The 17,823-nt window shown below is 53.3% G+C and overlaps 5 protein-coding genes across 5 annotated transcripts; all 5 read right to left on the minus strand.

Annotated features, from left to right (window-relative positions):
- Window positions 1-502: 502 nt before the first annotated feature.
- On the minus strand, window positions 503-4,076 carry J4E86_002195 (uncharacterized protein; the record flags this gene model as incomplete). The annotated part of the gene is made up of 9 exons (XM_051442756.1): window positions 503-706; window positions 757-923; window positions 975-3,210; window positions 3,261-3,278; window positions 3,328-3,375; window positions 3,424-3,564; window positions 3,616-3,666; window positions 3,717-3,836; window positions 3,888-4,076. 9 exons carry the CDS (start codon window positions 4,074-4,076, stop codon window positions 503-505), a joined length of 3,174 nt encoding a protein of 1,057 aa, XP_051306344.1.
- Window positions 4,077-5,497: 1,421 nt separating this feature from the next.
- On the minus strand, window positions 5,498-9,059 carry XPO1 (Exportin-1; the record flags this gene model as incomplete). The annotated part of the gene is made up of 7 exons (XM_051442757.1): window positions 5,498-5,735; window positions 5,783-6,336; window positions 6,418-8,594; window positions 8,645-8,716; window positions 8,772-8,844; window positions 8,898-8,927; window positions 8,994-9,059. The coding sequence occupies 7 exons, from the start codon at window positions 9,057-9,059 to the stop codon at window positions 5,498-5,500; spliced, it is 3,210 nt and encodes a 1,069-aa protein (XP_051306345.1).
- A 2,226-nt stretch (window positions 9,060-11,285) lies between these two features.
- Window positions 11,286-11,904, minus strand: J4E86_002197 (uncharacterized protein; the record flags this gene model as incomplete). Its single annotated transcript, XM_051442758.1, has 3 exons — window positions 11,286-11,360; window positions 11,437-11,601; window positions 11,653-11,904. 3 exons carry the CDS (start codon window positions 11,902-11,904, stop codon window positions 11,286-11,288), a joined length of 492 nt encoding a protein of 163 aa, XP_051306346.1.
- Window positions 11,905-12,582: 678 nt separating this feature from the next.
- Window positions 12,583-13,234, minus strand: RPL31 (60S ribosomal protein L31; the record flags this gene model as incomplete). Its single annotated transcript, XM_051442759.1, has 3 exons — window positions 12,583-12,789; window positions 12,894-12,968; window positions 13,127-13,234. 3 exons carry the CDS (start codon window positions 13,232-13,234, stop codon window positions 12,583-12,585), a joined length of 390 nt encoding a protein of 129 aa, XP_051306347.1.
- Window positions 13,235-13,693: 459 nt separating this feature from the next.
- On the minus strand, window positions 13,694-16,107 carry J4E86_002199 (uncharacterized protein; the record flags this gene model as incomplete). The annotated part of the gene is made up of 2 exons (XM_051442760.1): window positions 13,694-14,674; window positions 14,950-16,107. 2 exons carry the CDS (start codon window positions 16,105-16,107, stop codon window positions 13,694-13,696), a joined length of 2,139 nt encoding a protein of 712 aa, XP_051306348.1.
- Between the last annotated feature and the right edge of the window lie 1,716 nt (window positions 16,108-17,823).

A 17,823-nucleotide genomic window follows, 5' to 3' on the forward strand; every position in this document is an offset into this window, starting at 1 on the left:
CAGGGTCCAAGCACGGCAGAGAGTAGGGCGCTCAGACAGAGATGCGAAAGCGAACGACAAGCGGCAACAGACCATGCGCTTCTAGCCACAAATGTCGTCGTTCGACATTTTTCGATGGAGGCGTCGCGCGAATCGGAACCCGGACGCCGCACCCTTGTCGGTTTGCGGCGACCATCGACACTGCCGAGCCCCATCACATGCTAAACCACCTTGCCCAGACACGATACTGCTTGAACAATCTCACTTGCATATCGATTTTGCTAACATGTTGCGTTCTGTACAACATATTCGCCGTTCATAATCAGCTGCACCGGATAAGAGACGCCGTCTAACAGGTACCACTCGTTAATGAAAGCATCATGACACCCTTCCCTCTACTGGTATAGTAATTCCCCCGCAGGATATCCAGTCTATTGCGCAACGCCTGAACTGTATCACCATTATCCATGCACCCATGTGCCCACAACCGATCCATCAAACTGTCCATCATCCCCACCTCTGTCTACATGTCGACCGTTTCGTTGAAACAGAGTACGCCGTTGCCCTTGAGATAGCCATCGACTCCGTCGGGTGTGTTCTGTCGACGCGGATTTGCCACATGAAGGCTCGCGGGCTGGGCGGCATCTTCGGCTGGGGAATCGGTGATGTCCGTAACGAGGACAAGGCCGGCTGTTTTGATCGATTCGATCAGGGCAGGAGCGAGTGACTAGTCATTGTTAGAATCAGGGACTGCGTAATGAGTCGTAATTCTCTCACCAGTAAACGTGAACTGCAAATCAGGCCCATGAAGTTGTTGTCTCTAGCGATCTGCACGGCCTCCTTTACAGACGTTGTCGTGCGGCCGCTGCTCTGAATGATGTTTGTATTTCCAGAAGGCGACTGCGAAGTATCGGCTCCGAGCTCGTTGCAGAGGAGAACTGGATCTATCTCAATGTTAGCATCTGTTGCATTCATTGTTCTATGATTGAACTCACAGTTGGGCTGCTTCCAGTTGATGACCGTGCATATGTCCTGGTTGAAGGAGCTGAACAGCACACTCCTCAGTGTCCCGTCTATCTCGCCCGCGCCTTGCTCTCTCAATCGACGTGCATGTTCAAAGACTACAGATAAGATCTTGTCTGCGAAAGTGTTCATGTCGTGCGTGGGGCCGAGTTTGAGGCGTTCTTCTTCAAGCCGGGATGGGAAGAGAACGTGCAGCTCCACATGAATGTGAGCCGGAAGTGCCGACAAGGCATCTTTCAGCGTAATGAACGAAGATGCCATGATTTGATAGATATTTGGTATGTTGATCGAACCATTGTTACCGAGTTCCGCAGCAAGCTGGTCTGCGGCCGTGGTTGTTTGCGCGACGCCGATCGCAGCGAATTGCGCATACGTAAGGATGTTGACCGGAACTTCTAGCCCGTGATGATTGACCTTCCATCTCGGATGTAGCACCGGTATGCCATCTGCAGTCAGTTGGACGAACAGGCGTACGTATTCACCAGACAGGCTGGACCCGGTGATGAGTGTGTGCGGCTGTGAGTCCAGTTGACTAGTAGCCTTCCAGTAAGTTGCAAAGTGTGTAATCTCAAGCGGAATTCCGTGGAACGGCTTGACCACCTGGAAATCGAAGGTGACTCTGCCAATGGCTCGTAGCCTTGGGTCAAACAGTTCGAGATGCCATCGGCCGGTGCTTTTCGAACGCTCCGTAAATACCTTTGAAGAAGCCACACTGCGAGCAATAACCTTTGATCCTATTGTAGGGTATACGTCGAAGTCAATAGAGAAGGTATCGAGATTCTCGATCTGGAAAGAGATCACCTTGAACTCATCCTGTATGGGTAGCAGGATATTGCGTGGTATAAGATCGGAGCTCTTCGAAGAGATGGTAAGCCTTGCAGCAGGGTACTTCGATTCGTCATAGAATCGAATAGCATCCTTGCCCACCTTCTCGAAATTGATGACCACGAACGTCTTCGTGTCCAGAAAGTTGTGGCCGTATCTTCGGAAGGGTATGATCGGTGGTGGTAGGATGAACTCGGGAATGCCGTCAGGATCGCCTTCAATATCCATGGCTGTAGGCATTGAGCTGGACAGCTGAGAGGATATTTGAGGCGAGGCCTGTTTCTGTGTCATGAGCCCAACACCGCGTCCAACAGAAGCAAGTAGCTGCATGCACTCTAGATGCCCTTCCCATGTCGCGTAGTACATGGCGGAAAGACCCTTCTCATCCACAATGTCTACGTCGACTTGACATTGAAGTAGCGTCTTAAGACACTCCACATGACCCTCGCTCGCAGCATGAAAGAGTGGCGTCCATTGATAGAGTTTGTCTGGTTGGTCGAGGTCGGCGCCGTATTTCCGTAGCATTAGCAAGGCTTCTGGCGTCTTGCCCGATCGTGCCACCAAGTGTTGAGGGAACAGCCCTTCCGCATCCGAAAGCATCTCTGCTGACCTTTGTAGAAGGAGTTCCAGGATCTCTAGCGATGCATATTGGCATGCGAGATTGAGCGGCACATGCTCTCCAGGACCCAGACGCGTAAGATCAGCACCTCGCGAAAGGAGTATCTCCACACAAGCGAGCTTTGAGTGCACGATGGCATGTATGAGGGGCGTGAAGCTGTCCTGGTCACGGAAGTTTACTGTTTCTGGAGCAGCGTTTATGAGTTCCTGCACCAGCTCCACGTACCCATGCATACAGGCGTAATGCAATGGTATCCTGCCGTACACGTCCGTCGCGTGCACATCCACGTTACTCGACAGGCCAAGTTTGAGTACTTCGATCCTTCCGCTGATGGCCGACTTATGGAGACAATTTCGCTCGTTGATCTCATCCTCTTGCTGAAGATTCACAAGTTTCGAATCGAGCAGAATCCTCAGTGCAGACTCTGGCGCTTCGGCAACAGTGCTGAGGAATGCCCTGGAGATGTGGTCGCTTGCGTCGGGGAGGGTCGATAGACGAGCGAGGCATTCTTCTATCTTGCCTTGGTTGGCGGTGTTGATGGCTTGCACAAATTGGTTGTCGAGCTCGAGTTTCGCTTCGAAAGCAGGTTCGGAGACGCGCGGTTCGGCTGTGGGATGAGGGGCTTGTACTCCTTCGCCTTCAGCCCATCCTGAGAAATCAAGGAGTGCCTGAGTTGCTTGGTCGGACAGCGTGCTGATGACTTCTCGGTTGAAGCATGGCTGGACTTCGACGGCGCGCGCGAGGTAAAGCTGCTTTTCCCTTGACTGGTATGGAGTCAGCCAATGTCGGTGATGCGCAGGTGATGGTAACGGACTTTGGATGTTTTGTCCCACTAGGCAATGTTAGCAGGCCGTTGACAACAGAGGGTGGGTGCATCAAACCTTTTTGAGGATCTTTGAAAAGGCTGTTTCGTTCACTTCCACGAATTGCTAAGTCAGGTTAGTGGGGGCAGCCCCGAGTGCGTGCGGACCAATCACCTCAAGTTTGTTAAGATCCATGCTAAACTGCTTTAGCCCCTCCTCGAGGGCAACATATCGCGAGGATGTCTTGGAGACAGACTGCGGGTGTTGTTGCATGACTCTCTTCTTATCGAGAAGCGTGGTCAAGCGCAGACGCAACTGCGACAGAGGTGAGCGCTGAACACCCCACACACAACGAGTTGAACATACCTCTGCCTCTTTCTGTAGGTAAAACGTGTTGACCTTTTCGAGCTCACGTTCCTGCGCATCAAGTAAGAATCTATGTATATGTCGCTGGCACAAAGACCTACCACTCGGAAGAAGAAAGTGGCCTTGTTTGCCTGCAAAGACGATTGCGGATCCAGAGATTCATGTTGAAAACCCTCGCTCTGTGGAGGTATCACTGGTGTAGCGCTAAGTTTCTTGATGAGCTACGGAATTCATGATCAGTGAAGCCTCGATAGCAGGGAAAGCATAAGGACCTTCTTGAGTGCTTTGTAGTCGACAAAGCTGGCGGCGTATTCTGGAATTTCCAGCTGCCGTTTCTGGATGTGCTTTCCGAACTTCCTGGAAAAGCGTGCTGAGTCAGTAGTGTCTTCTTTGGAAGCCAGACTCGTCGATGAGGCTGTCTTTTTCAAAACCACCAGTGGGCGGGGTTGAAGGGTCTCCATATGATGGGGAGACGTACATGATGCTAGTAGCAAGAAGAAACTCAAAAGTGTTGTTCTCGAAGCCTCGCGGCTATGCGCATACGATGCACAAGCGATGGATCCAGTTCCGGGTTGCGTTGCAGATCCAACCATACAGGACCCACGACGTCAGGTGTGTGGTCTTCGGTCGCCGCCTATTCGGCAGTGGAGACAGAAGAAAAGCTCAAGACGTGATGAGGCTTGCTGGTGACAGCCCAAAGAACGGCCGTGCGTGGTTGGTAGGGAAGTCGAGAAGTGAAGTCACTCACGATGCAGCTGGCGGTACCCTGCAGTGGACCGCTCAATCCATAGACTCGCTTGGGCCTGGTCAGACAGCGTGTTAGCAGGTATTTGGAAGATGCCGAACGAGGGGCCTGGCTTGAGAACGCCACCGACGACTCATTGTAGGAGGGCCACGAGATTGTGCATACGCTGGCAGAAGGGCAGAATGCCCATGTCGTTCACACGACTGTAGAGCGCGGGCGAATCAGCGGGCGTATAGCCGCCACGAGGTTCAGCAACTGCTCACGGACGGATGTCGTTAGGTCGGTCGCATGGGGCAGGGGAGGTGTCGCATGCGGATATTCTGCCGAACAGTAGTCCCGTCGCGCTGTCTGCCCAATTGACGCGTCCGACGTTGGAGTGGCAGCGCCGCCGGGTTACGTAAGGGCCAGCTGTGGCTCCTGCTAGCTCAGCTAGGTAGCTCAACCGCAGAGGATTGCATCTCCGGGCACCTGATCGCGACTGCCGATACACACGCCGCTCATCATGTTCGCACGCGCGCACTGCTACAGCCATCATCGAGGCTCATCGGCATGTGGGTCTATATACACAGGGAGGCAAGATTCTCCGCGATAGAGCCATGTATTCCGGCAGGTCTCGTCATGCTGCATGATGCTACCTATCTCACATCCGACCTACAGTGGGACGGCCAGGGAGTGAGCTTATACATACATGCGCAATAGCCGCAAGGTAGGACCAAGGAGACAAAAGTGGCAGATGATTCAATACGTGAGCTTTATTCTCCACTCTCAATACGACGTTGCCTCGACGCCTACAGCGCTCCCATCAGTTTTAGTCTGTAAGCCAAGCCAGGCTACGTCCATGCCAGCTAGGTAATCATTTATCAAATGAACAAGTAACAGGTCTATAGGGTATTAGACCAAAACGAACCCATTTTCCCACCCTCGCAAGTTTGCCGACACGACTGACTCTACGCTTCCCATCCAACGCAGCGTCGCGACCGTCTCTTCAGTCACCATAACCACTGATACTCACAAGCCATACGTGTCCCATCCATCGAGAGAATCGTCGGAGCGTTTGTTTTCTGCAGACTCGTGGAAAGCGCGTGCGCTATCATAGGGCGTGCGCGTAGCCACATTTGCGTTCAACTCGACGTCAAGTCACAACTCATCATCGTCCATCTCCGAAGGCTTCAGCAGACCACCAACCTTCATAGCCCGTTCACGCTCTTGTTCCTTCGCAGTCTTTGCAGCCTGTTCACGCTCCTCGGCAAACAACTCAGCATTGTCGCCGGAGAACTCCTTCAGGGAGATCAGGAAGTCGCGCAGAATGACCTTGAAACGGTTCAGGTCGGAGTTGGTCGCAAACAGTCCATCGATGAAGGATGCAATTTGGGCACTGGATTTGATTAGTATGGGTCATACAAGCTAACGAATATGACTTACGTCTGAAGGTTGGGGAAGGCAGTCGCCAACAGGTTGCCGACAAAGTTCCGCAGGAACTCTCTGTTCGGGGTGCCTGCCTGTGCCATATCTGGCGATGTGTAGATGGGACCCTGCAGCTTCTCTGAGTCGACAAGCCAGAACATCTTAGCCAGCAGCATCGACTGGGACTTGAAACCGGCTTTGTGATCGCTATCAGTAACCACGAAGAACACATCCTGAAGAATGGTCGTGAAGAATGTTTGGAAGAAGGAGTTGCAGGTTTGCTGGTCTGTTTCGGACATGTTGGAAACCAGCTCGAAGCACATGGACAGACCGGCGCTCTCAACCTCACGGTTGTCGTGCTTGCTTGCCCACATGCAGGAGTCAATAACAAACTTGAATGATCGGGCATCGAGTCGCAGCAGAGCCGGGAAGCAGCGGAGGTTGATGGTGCGTAGAAGCTTGAAGAACTCGACACGGTGTTCAGGGTATTCCGAGAAGTCCTTGTTGATCATGTCCAAGGTGCATTCGAAGACACTGTCCATGATGTTGATGATCTGGTCCTCCATCATACTCTGCGAGAAGGTTAGCATATATTTTGATAGTGGCTGAGCGAGTCCGACCATGTGCTTGCTCAGATTGGGGCGCCAACGTACATGTAGCTTGTTGATAATCGTCGTCATGACATTCAACACTTCGGCCTCGCGAGCATCGGGAACATTGTTCTTGTAGTCGATCAAGACAGCTTCTAGCAGCTTCGGCACAATGTTATTGTGGATCATCTCCAAGTCGTCGGCCTTCTCAACGTATGTGTTGATAAGTTTTAGAATCTCCTTCTTGATCGTACGAAGGCCGCGGACCTTGGGCATCTTTGTTGCGACGTTACCCTCTCGCTGTACAGCTTCGTCGATGAGCTGTGAGCTCGCGCGGTACATTGTCAACATGTCGAAGTATATCCGGCCGATCTGGGGGTAGAAGTAGGGTCCAATTGAACCACATGCTGCGACATTAGTCTTCATAATGTTACCAACAATCTTGATGACTTCTGAATCTTGGAGGCAAGCGGGGTTTTGGTTAGCTTGGGCGATAATGTTGTCCCACGCGGAGTTTGGCAGGGACATCAGATCCGCGATCAGGCGCTCCTGCATGCTCTTCTGTCCTTGCGCGCTAATCATGTAACCGCAGGCTTCGTAGAAAGTGTGGACTTGCTGGGGTGAGAGGTCGGCGGTGATCTTTCTCAGGTTGCGAACGATCTCGTCGATGAAGGGCTCGGTCTCTCCGGGCTGAAGAGCAACAAAGTGTCGTCGGCATTTGTTCGCGATCTTGATGAACGTATCGCAGGCCATGTCCTGTACACCCTCGTGGGTCTCGTGCATGAACTCGAACAACTTGTTGACGACTGTCTTGAGGAACTTCCAGTGGGCCTTGAGGAAACGAGGATATTGACCGACAATATACATGATGTTACTGGCGACAACGGCTTTGTTGTCCTTTCCTCGCTTCATCTCAGTCAAACCGAGTAGATCCTTAATGACGGTGACCAGGAAGCGCTTCTCTGTCTCCTCGTTCATGGCACCAGAGATGGAACCGATGGCCCAGCAGAGGGTATTGCAGTTAGCCCATGACCACTCTGAGCCGTCGACTTGGCGGGCCAGCTTCTCCGACATGATTTGCTCGGTGTCGTTAACGTCCAAGTGGGTAAGGAAGACGAGGCACTCGCGAGTGGACTTGTACAGCTGGATCGTGTCGCTCTCCTTCACGAATTCACGGACGATCTCACCCTCATCGTTCTCGACGATGAGGACTTCCTCGGGCCTCACCATCTTCTCAATCATGACTGTTCGGAGGTTGGACAAAATCTCGGTGTACTTGTTCTTGCGTAGAGGGTAGTTGGCCAACTCGCGACCGCCGTTTCCGGGAATGCCCATGTTCAGGAGAGGGTTCATGTCCGTTATGGGAAGCGCCTGCATCTCATCGTACAGCTCCGAGACGAGCTTGGTCCAGTATTCCAGGCAGATCTTGAAAACCTCGCGATCGTCGATCTGGCTTATGCGGATAAGGTAGAAATGACCATGCGTAAGGAAGTCCCTGTTCATTAGGTTTTCGATGACATTCAGGTGCATGGTGAAGAAGTTTGTCAGGAAAAGCGCCAGATTCAGAACGAACTCCTGGTCCCGACCATTGCTTGAAGAGTATGTGCTCTTCAGGTCCAGTGAAAGAGGTATGATCTTCGAGATGGCCGTCAATGTCTCGGTGAACATGGAAACGAGCTTATCGTCGTACGCGGGTTCCGTGTGTAGACCAGCAATTTCGGTCAAGCACTTCAGGGTGATGTTGCGGAAATCGGGGACTTCGAGGAATCGGCTTCGCAGGGTCTCGATCAGGCTCTGGCCGCTCGGAGGTGTCTCGAAGATGTAGCCGAGAGGGATCCAGTTGAGGAAGCGCAATAAGGTTTCGAGTGTCGCCTTAATCAGAGACGCCTCGGTGGCTGTCCGCAGAACCTCTGAGCAGAGCTGGTAGATGGCCGTGAACTCGTCGCACATGCTCTGCTTCAGTTCCTTTCGCTTGACCGAAGTCATCTGCTCCTCCGAGTAGTCAAAGACTTCCTCGGACAAAAGTCGCAGGATGACCATGTTGTTCTCGCATATTCCTAAGCTGCTGTGGCAGGACGATATGATCTCGTTGATGAAGGTCGGCCAGTTGTGGGGCCACTCCTGCTTCAGGACGGAGACGAGGACGAGGTTGAGCTTGTTTAGGAGGGTGCGCTCGTTGCGGAGGCTTTCGTCGTTGTTGGACAGCGAGATGATCAAGTTGACGATGAAGTTTCGGATACCTGACTGGGTTAGCAGCGCTTGGAAGACGGAGGAGTGTTCTGCAGCCTACCCTGACACTGGTCTCGAGGCAGCACCTTCCATCTAGTCATGATGACATTGTCGAGAACTTGGAGTCCGAGATCTGCCGACTGTTAGCAACGAGCACCACCAGCCTTGTAGCACGTCGCTGCACTCACACTTCGTCTGCGGGTACTGCGCATCGGATAGGATCTTGTCAACAAGAAGCCATGCGTCTGGGTTCTCTTTGAACTATGCGAGAGTTAGCGGACAAGCCGACAGCGATGGTGAGTGCAGAGGCCTACCTGGTTCAGCGTAGCCTGAGCTTGCTTTTGCTACAGTGGGCGACATGTTAGCCGTGGTCTCATGAGACGCCTTGGTCGGGTCGCATAGATACGTACTTGCTCACCGCGGCCCTCGTAGAAGGCGCGCACTGTGGCGTCGAGCTCTTCAATTGACAGAGACATGGCGGGCTGCAGCGCGGCGGGAAAAGCTCCCAATCAGCCTTGTGATATCGTCTATGTCCCCAAGAAGCTCAAGCGTGGGCTCAGCTTCTTGCAGCGGTTGCGTATGGGCGCGTGGGGCGTGGGCGGAGGGCGGGCGCGCAAAGGTTCGCTGCCTTGCAGAAGTTGTGTACAGACAAAGGTGGGGCACTTGGGCGGCGGAGAGATTGTGCGGGCACGCTTGCCGAGCTGCTGCTGAGGCTACTGGTAGTCGGGCGTTGCTAGACCTGAATCGGGTCCGTCTTCCTGGCTGCTCGCAGTGGTGGGGGTGGGAGGCGCTGACGTTGTTGCAGAGGCACGGGTTTCGCGGTGAAGTCGCGTTTGTCAACTGGAACTACCCGTGCCGAGAGGCAAGCACTAGTGCTTAGGGCTCCACACGCGATCGACTGATACCCTGCATCCTTCCTCCTCCCATCACCACTTCCGCCGGATTGTCGATGCATGCCGATGCCTTCATGCAGCTATCTTGGCACGGTCACTATATTTGACTTGTATATCCGGCTCACTGAGAATTTCACCATGGCGACCAAGACTACCCACTCTGCGATCACGGCACCATGTACACCCGAACAAAGCAGTGTCTAAAGATGCTATACGGCTTCACACAGCTTGGCATTCTCATTATCGTCAAGACACACGTCTGTCATGATTCGATCGAGCGACCAAGTGGCCGATGGTGGTCTTAATCAGACTAATGGACAGCTTGGTCACAGCTGGACGCCTGACCACGCAGCCCGTCGGATATATGCGAGACATCTGATGGCTTGCATCTGCGCCAGATGCAACCTTACGTCGACGCAAGATGTTAAGAGGCCTGTACGAAATACATCAGAATTCAATATTAAGCCAGAGACAATGGAGTGATCAATCAAGGGGCTCCTTGCATGATGCGTGCCTTGCCGCCTGTTCGTTACAAAGCTGCCAATCGTTGCGCAGCAGATTCGCTTGTGGCACAGCATATCATTGACAGGTTTTATCCGGCTACTTCTTCAAACTGTAATTCACATTTTCCGGCAATGCAGAGCTGAGGAATGATCGAGAGCCATGGATTCACACCAAAATATTGCTGACCACCGTAAGTCGAACCGAATTCGCGTCTCTGAGCATAGCCTAACCTCAGCATCACCTGGGCAGCCTACCACAGCATCCAAGTTCCCAGCGATACTCCTTTCAGACTTGGTGTCTCACCTGGAAAAGGATGGGGTGTATTTGCCACGCGAAAGATCCTCAAAGGAGTAAAGATCCTACAAGAAAAGCCTCTCTTCGTCATCCGGAAGCCCCATTGGATGATCGAGGAAAGAGATGTGTTTGCCGCCTACTGCGCATTATCGAAGAAGGAGAAAGCCCAGTTCCTCACTGTTCGAGACAATGGTGACGGCATCTTTCCAACCATGGAGAGAGCTTTCGCAGAAAACTCGTTCACTATCCCCGCACAGCCTGGCATGGCGCATGGCTTCTTCTTACTGCATTCCCGATTCAACCATTCTTGCCTTCCCAACTGCAAGATCCCGGATGACGTTCAACCTGACGACTCCATAATCAGCTACGCCACCCGTGACATCGAAGCCGGCGCCGAGATAGTCTTTTGTTACGAATCAGACTTTGATTACAGAACTAGGGACGACCGTCACCGCATACTACGCTTTGAGTGTACCTGCCGAGCGTGTGACAAAACTTCAGACATCCACGTTCTCAGCGAAATGCGACGTATCCTCATGAGAGGTCTCGATTACCTCAATACTGGTCGCGATATAGATCAGTCACTTCACGGTTCTAGGACTACTCGACCGATCATCGGCGATGCTGGGTTGAGAAAGACAGCGGAAACATACAGTATCTCGTTGTCTTCCAGGTTCATATATAACCTGCTGATGATGGCGCTATGTGAACAGGAGGGCCTGTTAGATGAGTTTGTCGAAAAACGCATGTTACCAGGTATTGCGCAACTGGCTCAGTTATTTCGCACCGAGAGCAACAGAGACATGGTTACGAAGGCTCTAAAGCAGAACAATTGGACAGAGAGATTTGTTGTTTCTTCGTATATATGGGGATCGCACGATGCAGTGGACGCCGCTTTTGCACAACACTATCGCTTGCTAGCTAGTCGTAGTCGAAGATGGTTCTTGAGTATGCGGAATCATCTGATTGCCCTGATAGAGATACAGCCTCTCCATGAGCTCACAAGCGGCTTTACTCCTTGATCCTCCCATCCTTTACCATCTCCCGAATAGCATCAATACTGCTCTCGACCGCTTTCTTTGCCATCTGTCCCTTCGTTAGCAACTGATACAACACATGCACATCTCATACGCGCAGTCTCAACGGAAGAAAAACTACTTACACCCTTAAACTTCTGAATCTCCTTCTCCGCCTCTGGAGTCCCCTCCTGCACATGCGGCACAACAAACTCAAACATGTACGTCATGTTCAAGTCCTCGATCTCGCCAGACGGGCCATCAGAGACGATGTTGCGGATGTGCGTCCCGTCCTCCTGCTCAAAATCGACCTTCAAACATCATCAGCCAGAATCTCGACTCTCCAAGCAATCATTACTTACCCAACTCGGCCAGTAGCTCCTGACAACTTCCTTGGCCTGGTCCTTGGGCCCCATTCCCTTCTTGAACTTGACATCTCGGGTTACGACACCATCTTTTTCTTCGAGTACGTCGCAGCTCTCAATTACGGGGACGAATTCTTGGGCGAAACGTATCTTGCGCTGTAGGCCGGCCCAGATCTGTGCTTGGTTGAGTACCGGGGTTGCGCCGGCGGGATTGACGCGGGAGGTGTAGGCTATGTTGAAGTTCACCATTTTTGCGTTTGTTCTTCAGGACGGGATATGGTTATGTGGTGCGATAGTTGAGATGTGGAAGTTGGTGGTTCGCGTGTTACAGGCGGGGGGTAAGACGAGTGTCTGACGTCAACCGGGGATGATTGATGAAGGTCGAGAATATACAAATTGCATGTTGGAAGTCGCTCTATATGCTTTATCTATATTCTCTGCTAAGGACTTATTGGAGCAACTGACGTGCCGAGCAGTATCCAAGGCTTTGGTAAGCACCTAATGTTCGGCTCCCCCCAGGGCCGAGCTACGTACAGCCGCTTATGCAAGGTACTTTCTGGGAAAGCGCGAGAAGCCGAACATGGCCTGCATGTGGCAGCTCACTACTATACTATCAAGCTTAACTCCTGTGCGCAGTAGTGAGCAAGTGGGGAGCATCTAGGCAATGTCTGCGTTGCTGTCGGCTATGGTAAGACTTTGTTCATCGCAAGCATTTCATATCGGATGAATCACTCATTTTGGCAACAGGGTAAATAAAGTGGTTCAAGTCTCCAAGTCCATCAAACGTGGCGGGGCATGATCTGTCATTGAGGTATCATTTCACCAGCCTTTCGCTCTAGATATCCATAGTAGCTACTCAGCACAACCCGCCGGAACGCCATGCTTTTGATATGCACATCATCCTTCCCCCTTATTCGCGGGATTCCTCTAAGCATCCTCAACAATCTGGGTGTGGAGACCCTTGGGGTCCTTGACGTTGACGGCCTGCACGTAGGAGTAGAGCTTCTCCTTGGCGCCCTCCTCGTCGTTACGCTTACGGGAGATGCGGACACGGAGACGGAAGGGAACGCCCTTGATACCGGACTCCCAGACCTTCTTGTTGAGCTGGGGGTCTAGGCGGACGTCGTTGGTGCCCTACATCGAGACAATTAGCCTGAGTTTGTACGAATGGCGGCACCATGACAGCACGCGCACGTAGCGCGCGTGCCATGGGCCGGTGATTCTTCCATAGCACATACCATAGCCTGCTTAGCGAAAGCGCGGATCTCCTTGACAGCCTTGGGGGCCCTCTTCTTGAAGCTGACGCCGTGAACCTATACCCAATGTATTAGCCTTATGTTCTCTTCAGTCTTCCGCCCAATGCCTGCGTGACCAAAGGTAGGTGTTCAAGCCAGTGTGATCGGCCTGGTCGAGCACCCACCCAAGGTTCCGCGAGACCATCTGTGGACTTCACAAAACTGAATCAACATACGCGCTTGTGGAGGTGGATGGTGTATTCGCGGGCGACGACATCGGCGATGGCGCTGCGGCCGGTCTTTCCGGCAGACTTCTTGCCGGCGGACTTGGTGGTTGGGGCCATTTCTGGAGGGAGAATGTGTTAGCAAATGCTCATTACAGCAATCAGCTGGGATTGCGATTCGCGACTATTGCGCAAATCGACTGATCTAAACACAGACTGGGAGCGCAATACATACTGACAGAGGTTCTCGCTGCGGGGGTTAGTCGACGATGAGGATGCGAGTTTGAGGCTTGAAGGTCGAAAAGTCACGATATTCGAAAATCGGATGCCGCCAGTGTGCCCGCTTACTTAGCGCGTCGGGCACGGACCATGGCGCACGTGAGTCGAGGCGTGTGCAAGCACCGGAGCAACTGGAACACCATGATGCGTTTGGCTCAATAACAAAGTGTTTCTATTTGGGTATCTGTTGCTTTATAAAATGGCTTTTAGTGAATTTTTAGGTTGTTTTCCAGGCCCGCACCAAAGCAATATTCGTAGAACATCCTTTTGCCTTCCCAGAACGCCCGCTCCGCAAACTCCTTACACATGACCTGGCAGGTCGAATTCCTTACCACGTTTTTTGGTAACATCAAGATCATCCTCATCGTCGTCTTCATCTTCATGATGTTCGCTTTCATCGCTGCTACTCTCCTCGTCTTCGTCGTCCTCATCGTCTTCATCGCCGGCAACGAAGCGATTCAGCCGCCCACCATCTTCACCCCAGAACTGCAACCCTTCGGGATCACGATCTTGCGAGAGATCTAATGTCGGGATATCTTCGAACAAAGCCGGATTCAAATCGTTCCTGAAGCGCACGAGCGACTGCGTGAACCGCTCCAGAACGTACTGCGGGAGTGACGGTTCCTTAACCGTGGTACCATCTGTCGCGGGACGTTCGGCGCGGTCGTCGTTGCTGAGATCGATGAAGGGCACATCTTCAGCTCGAATATCTCCCGTCGGGTTGAGATAAGCATCGAAGGATTGGCGCACGCGTTCAAGCATTTGCTGTGCAGCATCAGGCATTTGAGGCATCTGAGGCATTTGTGGAAATTGCGGTATCTGCGGGAAGTTTGGCAGCGGTGGGAACTGCGGTAGAGATGGAAATTGTGGCATCTGAGGCATCTGCGGCATGCGCGGTCTGCCAGGAAACTGCGGCATCTGGAAAGGGAAAGAGGGCAGCTGACCTGGTAGCCATGTCTCTTCAGGCTCATCTGGTTGGAAATAGTACCGAGGCGAACGAAGTGGTGCTTGGGAGGAGGGCGAGCTGACGCTCACAGGCGATCTCGAGCCTGAATCAAGGTCGGCGTCTAGTATCGCATTGGCAGCTTCTTCACTCTCTGGCCCGTTCAGAATGCGGAGCTCGTTGGTGTTGTAAGAGTCGCATGTACCGCATTGGTTGCCAAGCCAGTGATATTTGACAGAAGATTTTGCTGAACAGTCGTTGCACTGGACAACTGCCCGCGTGTTTGCGAACTGCTCTGGCATGGGCTGACCCTCAATTGCTTGAGTCAACTTCTGCCACTGCAGATCCATACACACAGCACTCTTTTTGCAAATTGGGCATTTGTACGCAGTCTGCATGTAGAGGTTGTAGCACCCTTTGTGAAGATAGTGGCCGCAAGGCATTGACACGACAGCAGTAGACGAAGTGAAGAGATGGTCGCCACAGATTGGACAGTCGCCCTCGGTGGCACGCGGGAGGCACTTGTGCGAGGTCGCGTGAGAGATAGATATGCAAACATTGCAACTCTGCACACAATCAGTCTAGTCCAAAGTGCGTCTAAAGCAGGACGTACCTTGCAGTGATAGAAGTCTTTGCCCAGACCTTCTCCTCGCCGGCAGATACCACAGTCTGGGCAGTGGTAGATCTTCTTCTTGCTGTTGTTATCCCAGAGCTTGCATATGTCACAATAGTAGCATGCGGCTTCCGTCTCACAGTTCTTGCACACCTCGGCTGCTGGTTGGGGCGTACCGCATGCCATACACAGCATGTTCTGTGTCAGCTTCCTGTTCAGGTTGTGGTCCTCGACTGCATCGTGGCAGTGTCGGCACGTGTACCAGCGGCGGCATTCGAAGCATTGCACTTTGACGTTGCGCTTGTAATGCTGGCAGCCGAGCACAAGCTCCCCTTCGGCGCTGTCCTCCTCGTCGTCTTCGCCGTGCTCTGCGCCGTGGTCGTGATGGGGCCGATACGTGGGGTTCGTGTCGCCCTCGCGCAGATTGTACGAGATGTCGGGGGTCACGTCGGTGGTGGACGAGTAGGGCGATGACGCATGGACGTCGGAGAAGAGGGACTGGCCGGAGGTCGGGGTAAAGGGGCGGTCGTGTGAGATGAAGCTCGCGGGGGACGTCGGGCGCATGTGGTTGTACTTCTCCGTCATGAGGTTGTGAATCATGCGGGCGCGCTCCTGGTCGGATATGCTCAGGGCGCGGATCTCGTGGATGCGCTCGCGGAGATGGGCCATGCCATCGTCAGCGGGGAGCAGCTCAGCCATGGCGCTGGCATGCTGGCTGGGGGTGCTGGCGGGACGGAGCGACGAGGGCGACGGCGCAGTCGAGCGTGCCGAGTCGACCTCGAGGTGACGGAACTGATCAGCGAGGGTGCGGGATGGATTCGCGGACATGTCGACTGGGGTGTCTATTGGCAGATCGTCATGGCTCTGCTCCTCGTCAACAACCGCGCTGCGAGGCCGCTGCGAGAACGACGAGTAACGTCGGAACCCGTCGCCCAGCGCTGTGGGCCGCCCGTGATGTGCTTCGGTGCTGTTTCTTTCACGTGCGCTCACGGAGCCCGCGTCCGTTGCGTGCTCCCGCCGTGGCACTGCCGCAGACGCAGAGTCGTGATTGTCACATGCCAGAGACCGAGCTCCGTCATGGCTCGCCTCGCCAACGCCTGAGAAGCGGCGTGCATGGCGCACAACGGGCTCGATAATAAAGGACGAGAAGAGACTCATTGGGTCATGGTGCTCATTAGGGAGGTGTGGGAGAGGAGAGGCGTCGTCTCAGGACGCGCAGAGGCCCTCAGGCGCTGCTCGCACTGTGCTTCTCTTGACCACGTTTCTGTGGCTCAGTTCTGGTCATGCTCTCGAAACGCCACACTTGCCACGAGAGAACCTTGGAACGCCTGCTGCCTGTCTATTCTCGGGCCTGCCTCACTCCGGTCCGAATACGCAGTACGCTCGTTATCGCTTTTTGTATGGTCTTGCGAGCTCGACATGGCCGATCCCGCACCCGCAAGCATTTCCGAAATAGGTCCACAGCAAAATACTCTTAATCGCGGCCACAGACACGATCGCACTGTTATCACGATCACATCCGAGGCCCACACTGGATCCCTTCGCCGTCGCAGTCCCACAGGGCGTGGTGCGGCGGATCCCCCTAGCCCCGTTACCTACACGCTATCGTCAGCGTCCTCAGTCCACCCGGAAGAGCTGGAAGGCATCGTACCTGAACACGCCAAACTCAAAATCACACCACGCAGAGGTCACGGCAGCCCGTGTCAACGGACATCTCGACTAGATGTATGGTTTGTTTTTGTACGGCAACGTTTTCACCGTCCGGCAATGCATCCGCGGTCAATTCTCCACGCGACAAGCCCTTCTCACGTCTGACCTCACAAGCGTTGGTGTCGTAAGGCCACCGACTCACTAAGCTGATGTACCGTATACCAGAAAGATTCCACTTCATGTCTCCCAATTGAGCAGGTTCTGAGATTATCCGTCGATCATAGCAGAAATCCATGGAAATTACAGAGGACGGTTTGGCGTTCCGGTGCCTTGTGAGCCACGCATGACGGCCGCCACAGTGGCAATCCGCATCCTTCGACACCTGGGCCGCTCCACCTACTCCTATACCGTCTCTGTACTACACACCATTCGTCGTGGCGACTTCCTGACAAGGCAGTTTAGATGAAAAACTATGGATTGCGGCGGACTTTTCGCGGTCGCTAAAAGGACCGATGCCATCCATCGCCCTCTACCATCCGCGGCACCACGATACAAAGACATACTTCGCCCGTTAACGCCTGACTCAACTTAAAGAGTTTTCAGTCGCGCATGCACGACCACGCCGTATAGAGCAAGTTTTGAAGAAAACATTGATTACTGCTGCGAAACCTGGGTGTAGAGACGAGCCATTGCAGCCTCGATGTCAACAATTCCACGGTACGACAGCGGCATGACGCATCTCGCAGTCATGTCGCCGACCTGCCTCCCATGGAACGGTACTTCACGATACTACCACAATGAGCAGATTCCACAGTATCCATTGATTGCAGTCGCCATATCGTGGGTGAGTGAATAGACGGCGTGAGGTGTTGACATGTCTTGTTGTTCACGCTAAGACATCCACACCAGACAAGCTTCCGCAATAATACCCTGGATCGTCCCGCCAGCCCCTGAGATACCCGCAAAAGGCAATACTTTCGCATTCTGTCGAAAGCTGTATACGATCCACGGTTGAGTTCGTTTCGAGGCGTCTTCTTCCCGTCCGTTACCCGTGGGTCACATCGCCAGGTCAGGCAAAATGTTGGGAAGCGTTGATTGCAGTCACGATTCCCTGGATGACTATGAGCGGCGGTGCCAGCAGCTATGACTCCTCTAGAGCACCCAATTTCCACATGGCTATAAACAGTGCTGCCAGAAAAGGCATCTCGGCGTAAAGTGTTGAAG

Source organism: Alternaria arbusti (assembly GCF_024043155.1).
Source record: "Alternaria arbusti strain BMP 1465 chromosome Unknown scaffold_2, whole genome shotgun sequence".
Taxonomy (NCBI): Eukaryota; Fungi; Ascomycota; class Dothideomycetes; order Pleosporales; family Pleosporaceae; genus Alternaria; species Alternaria arbusti.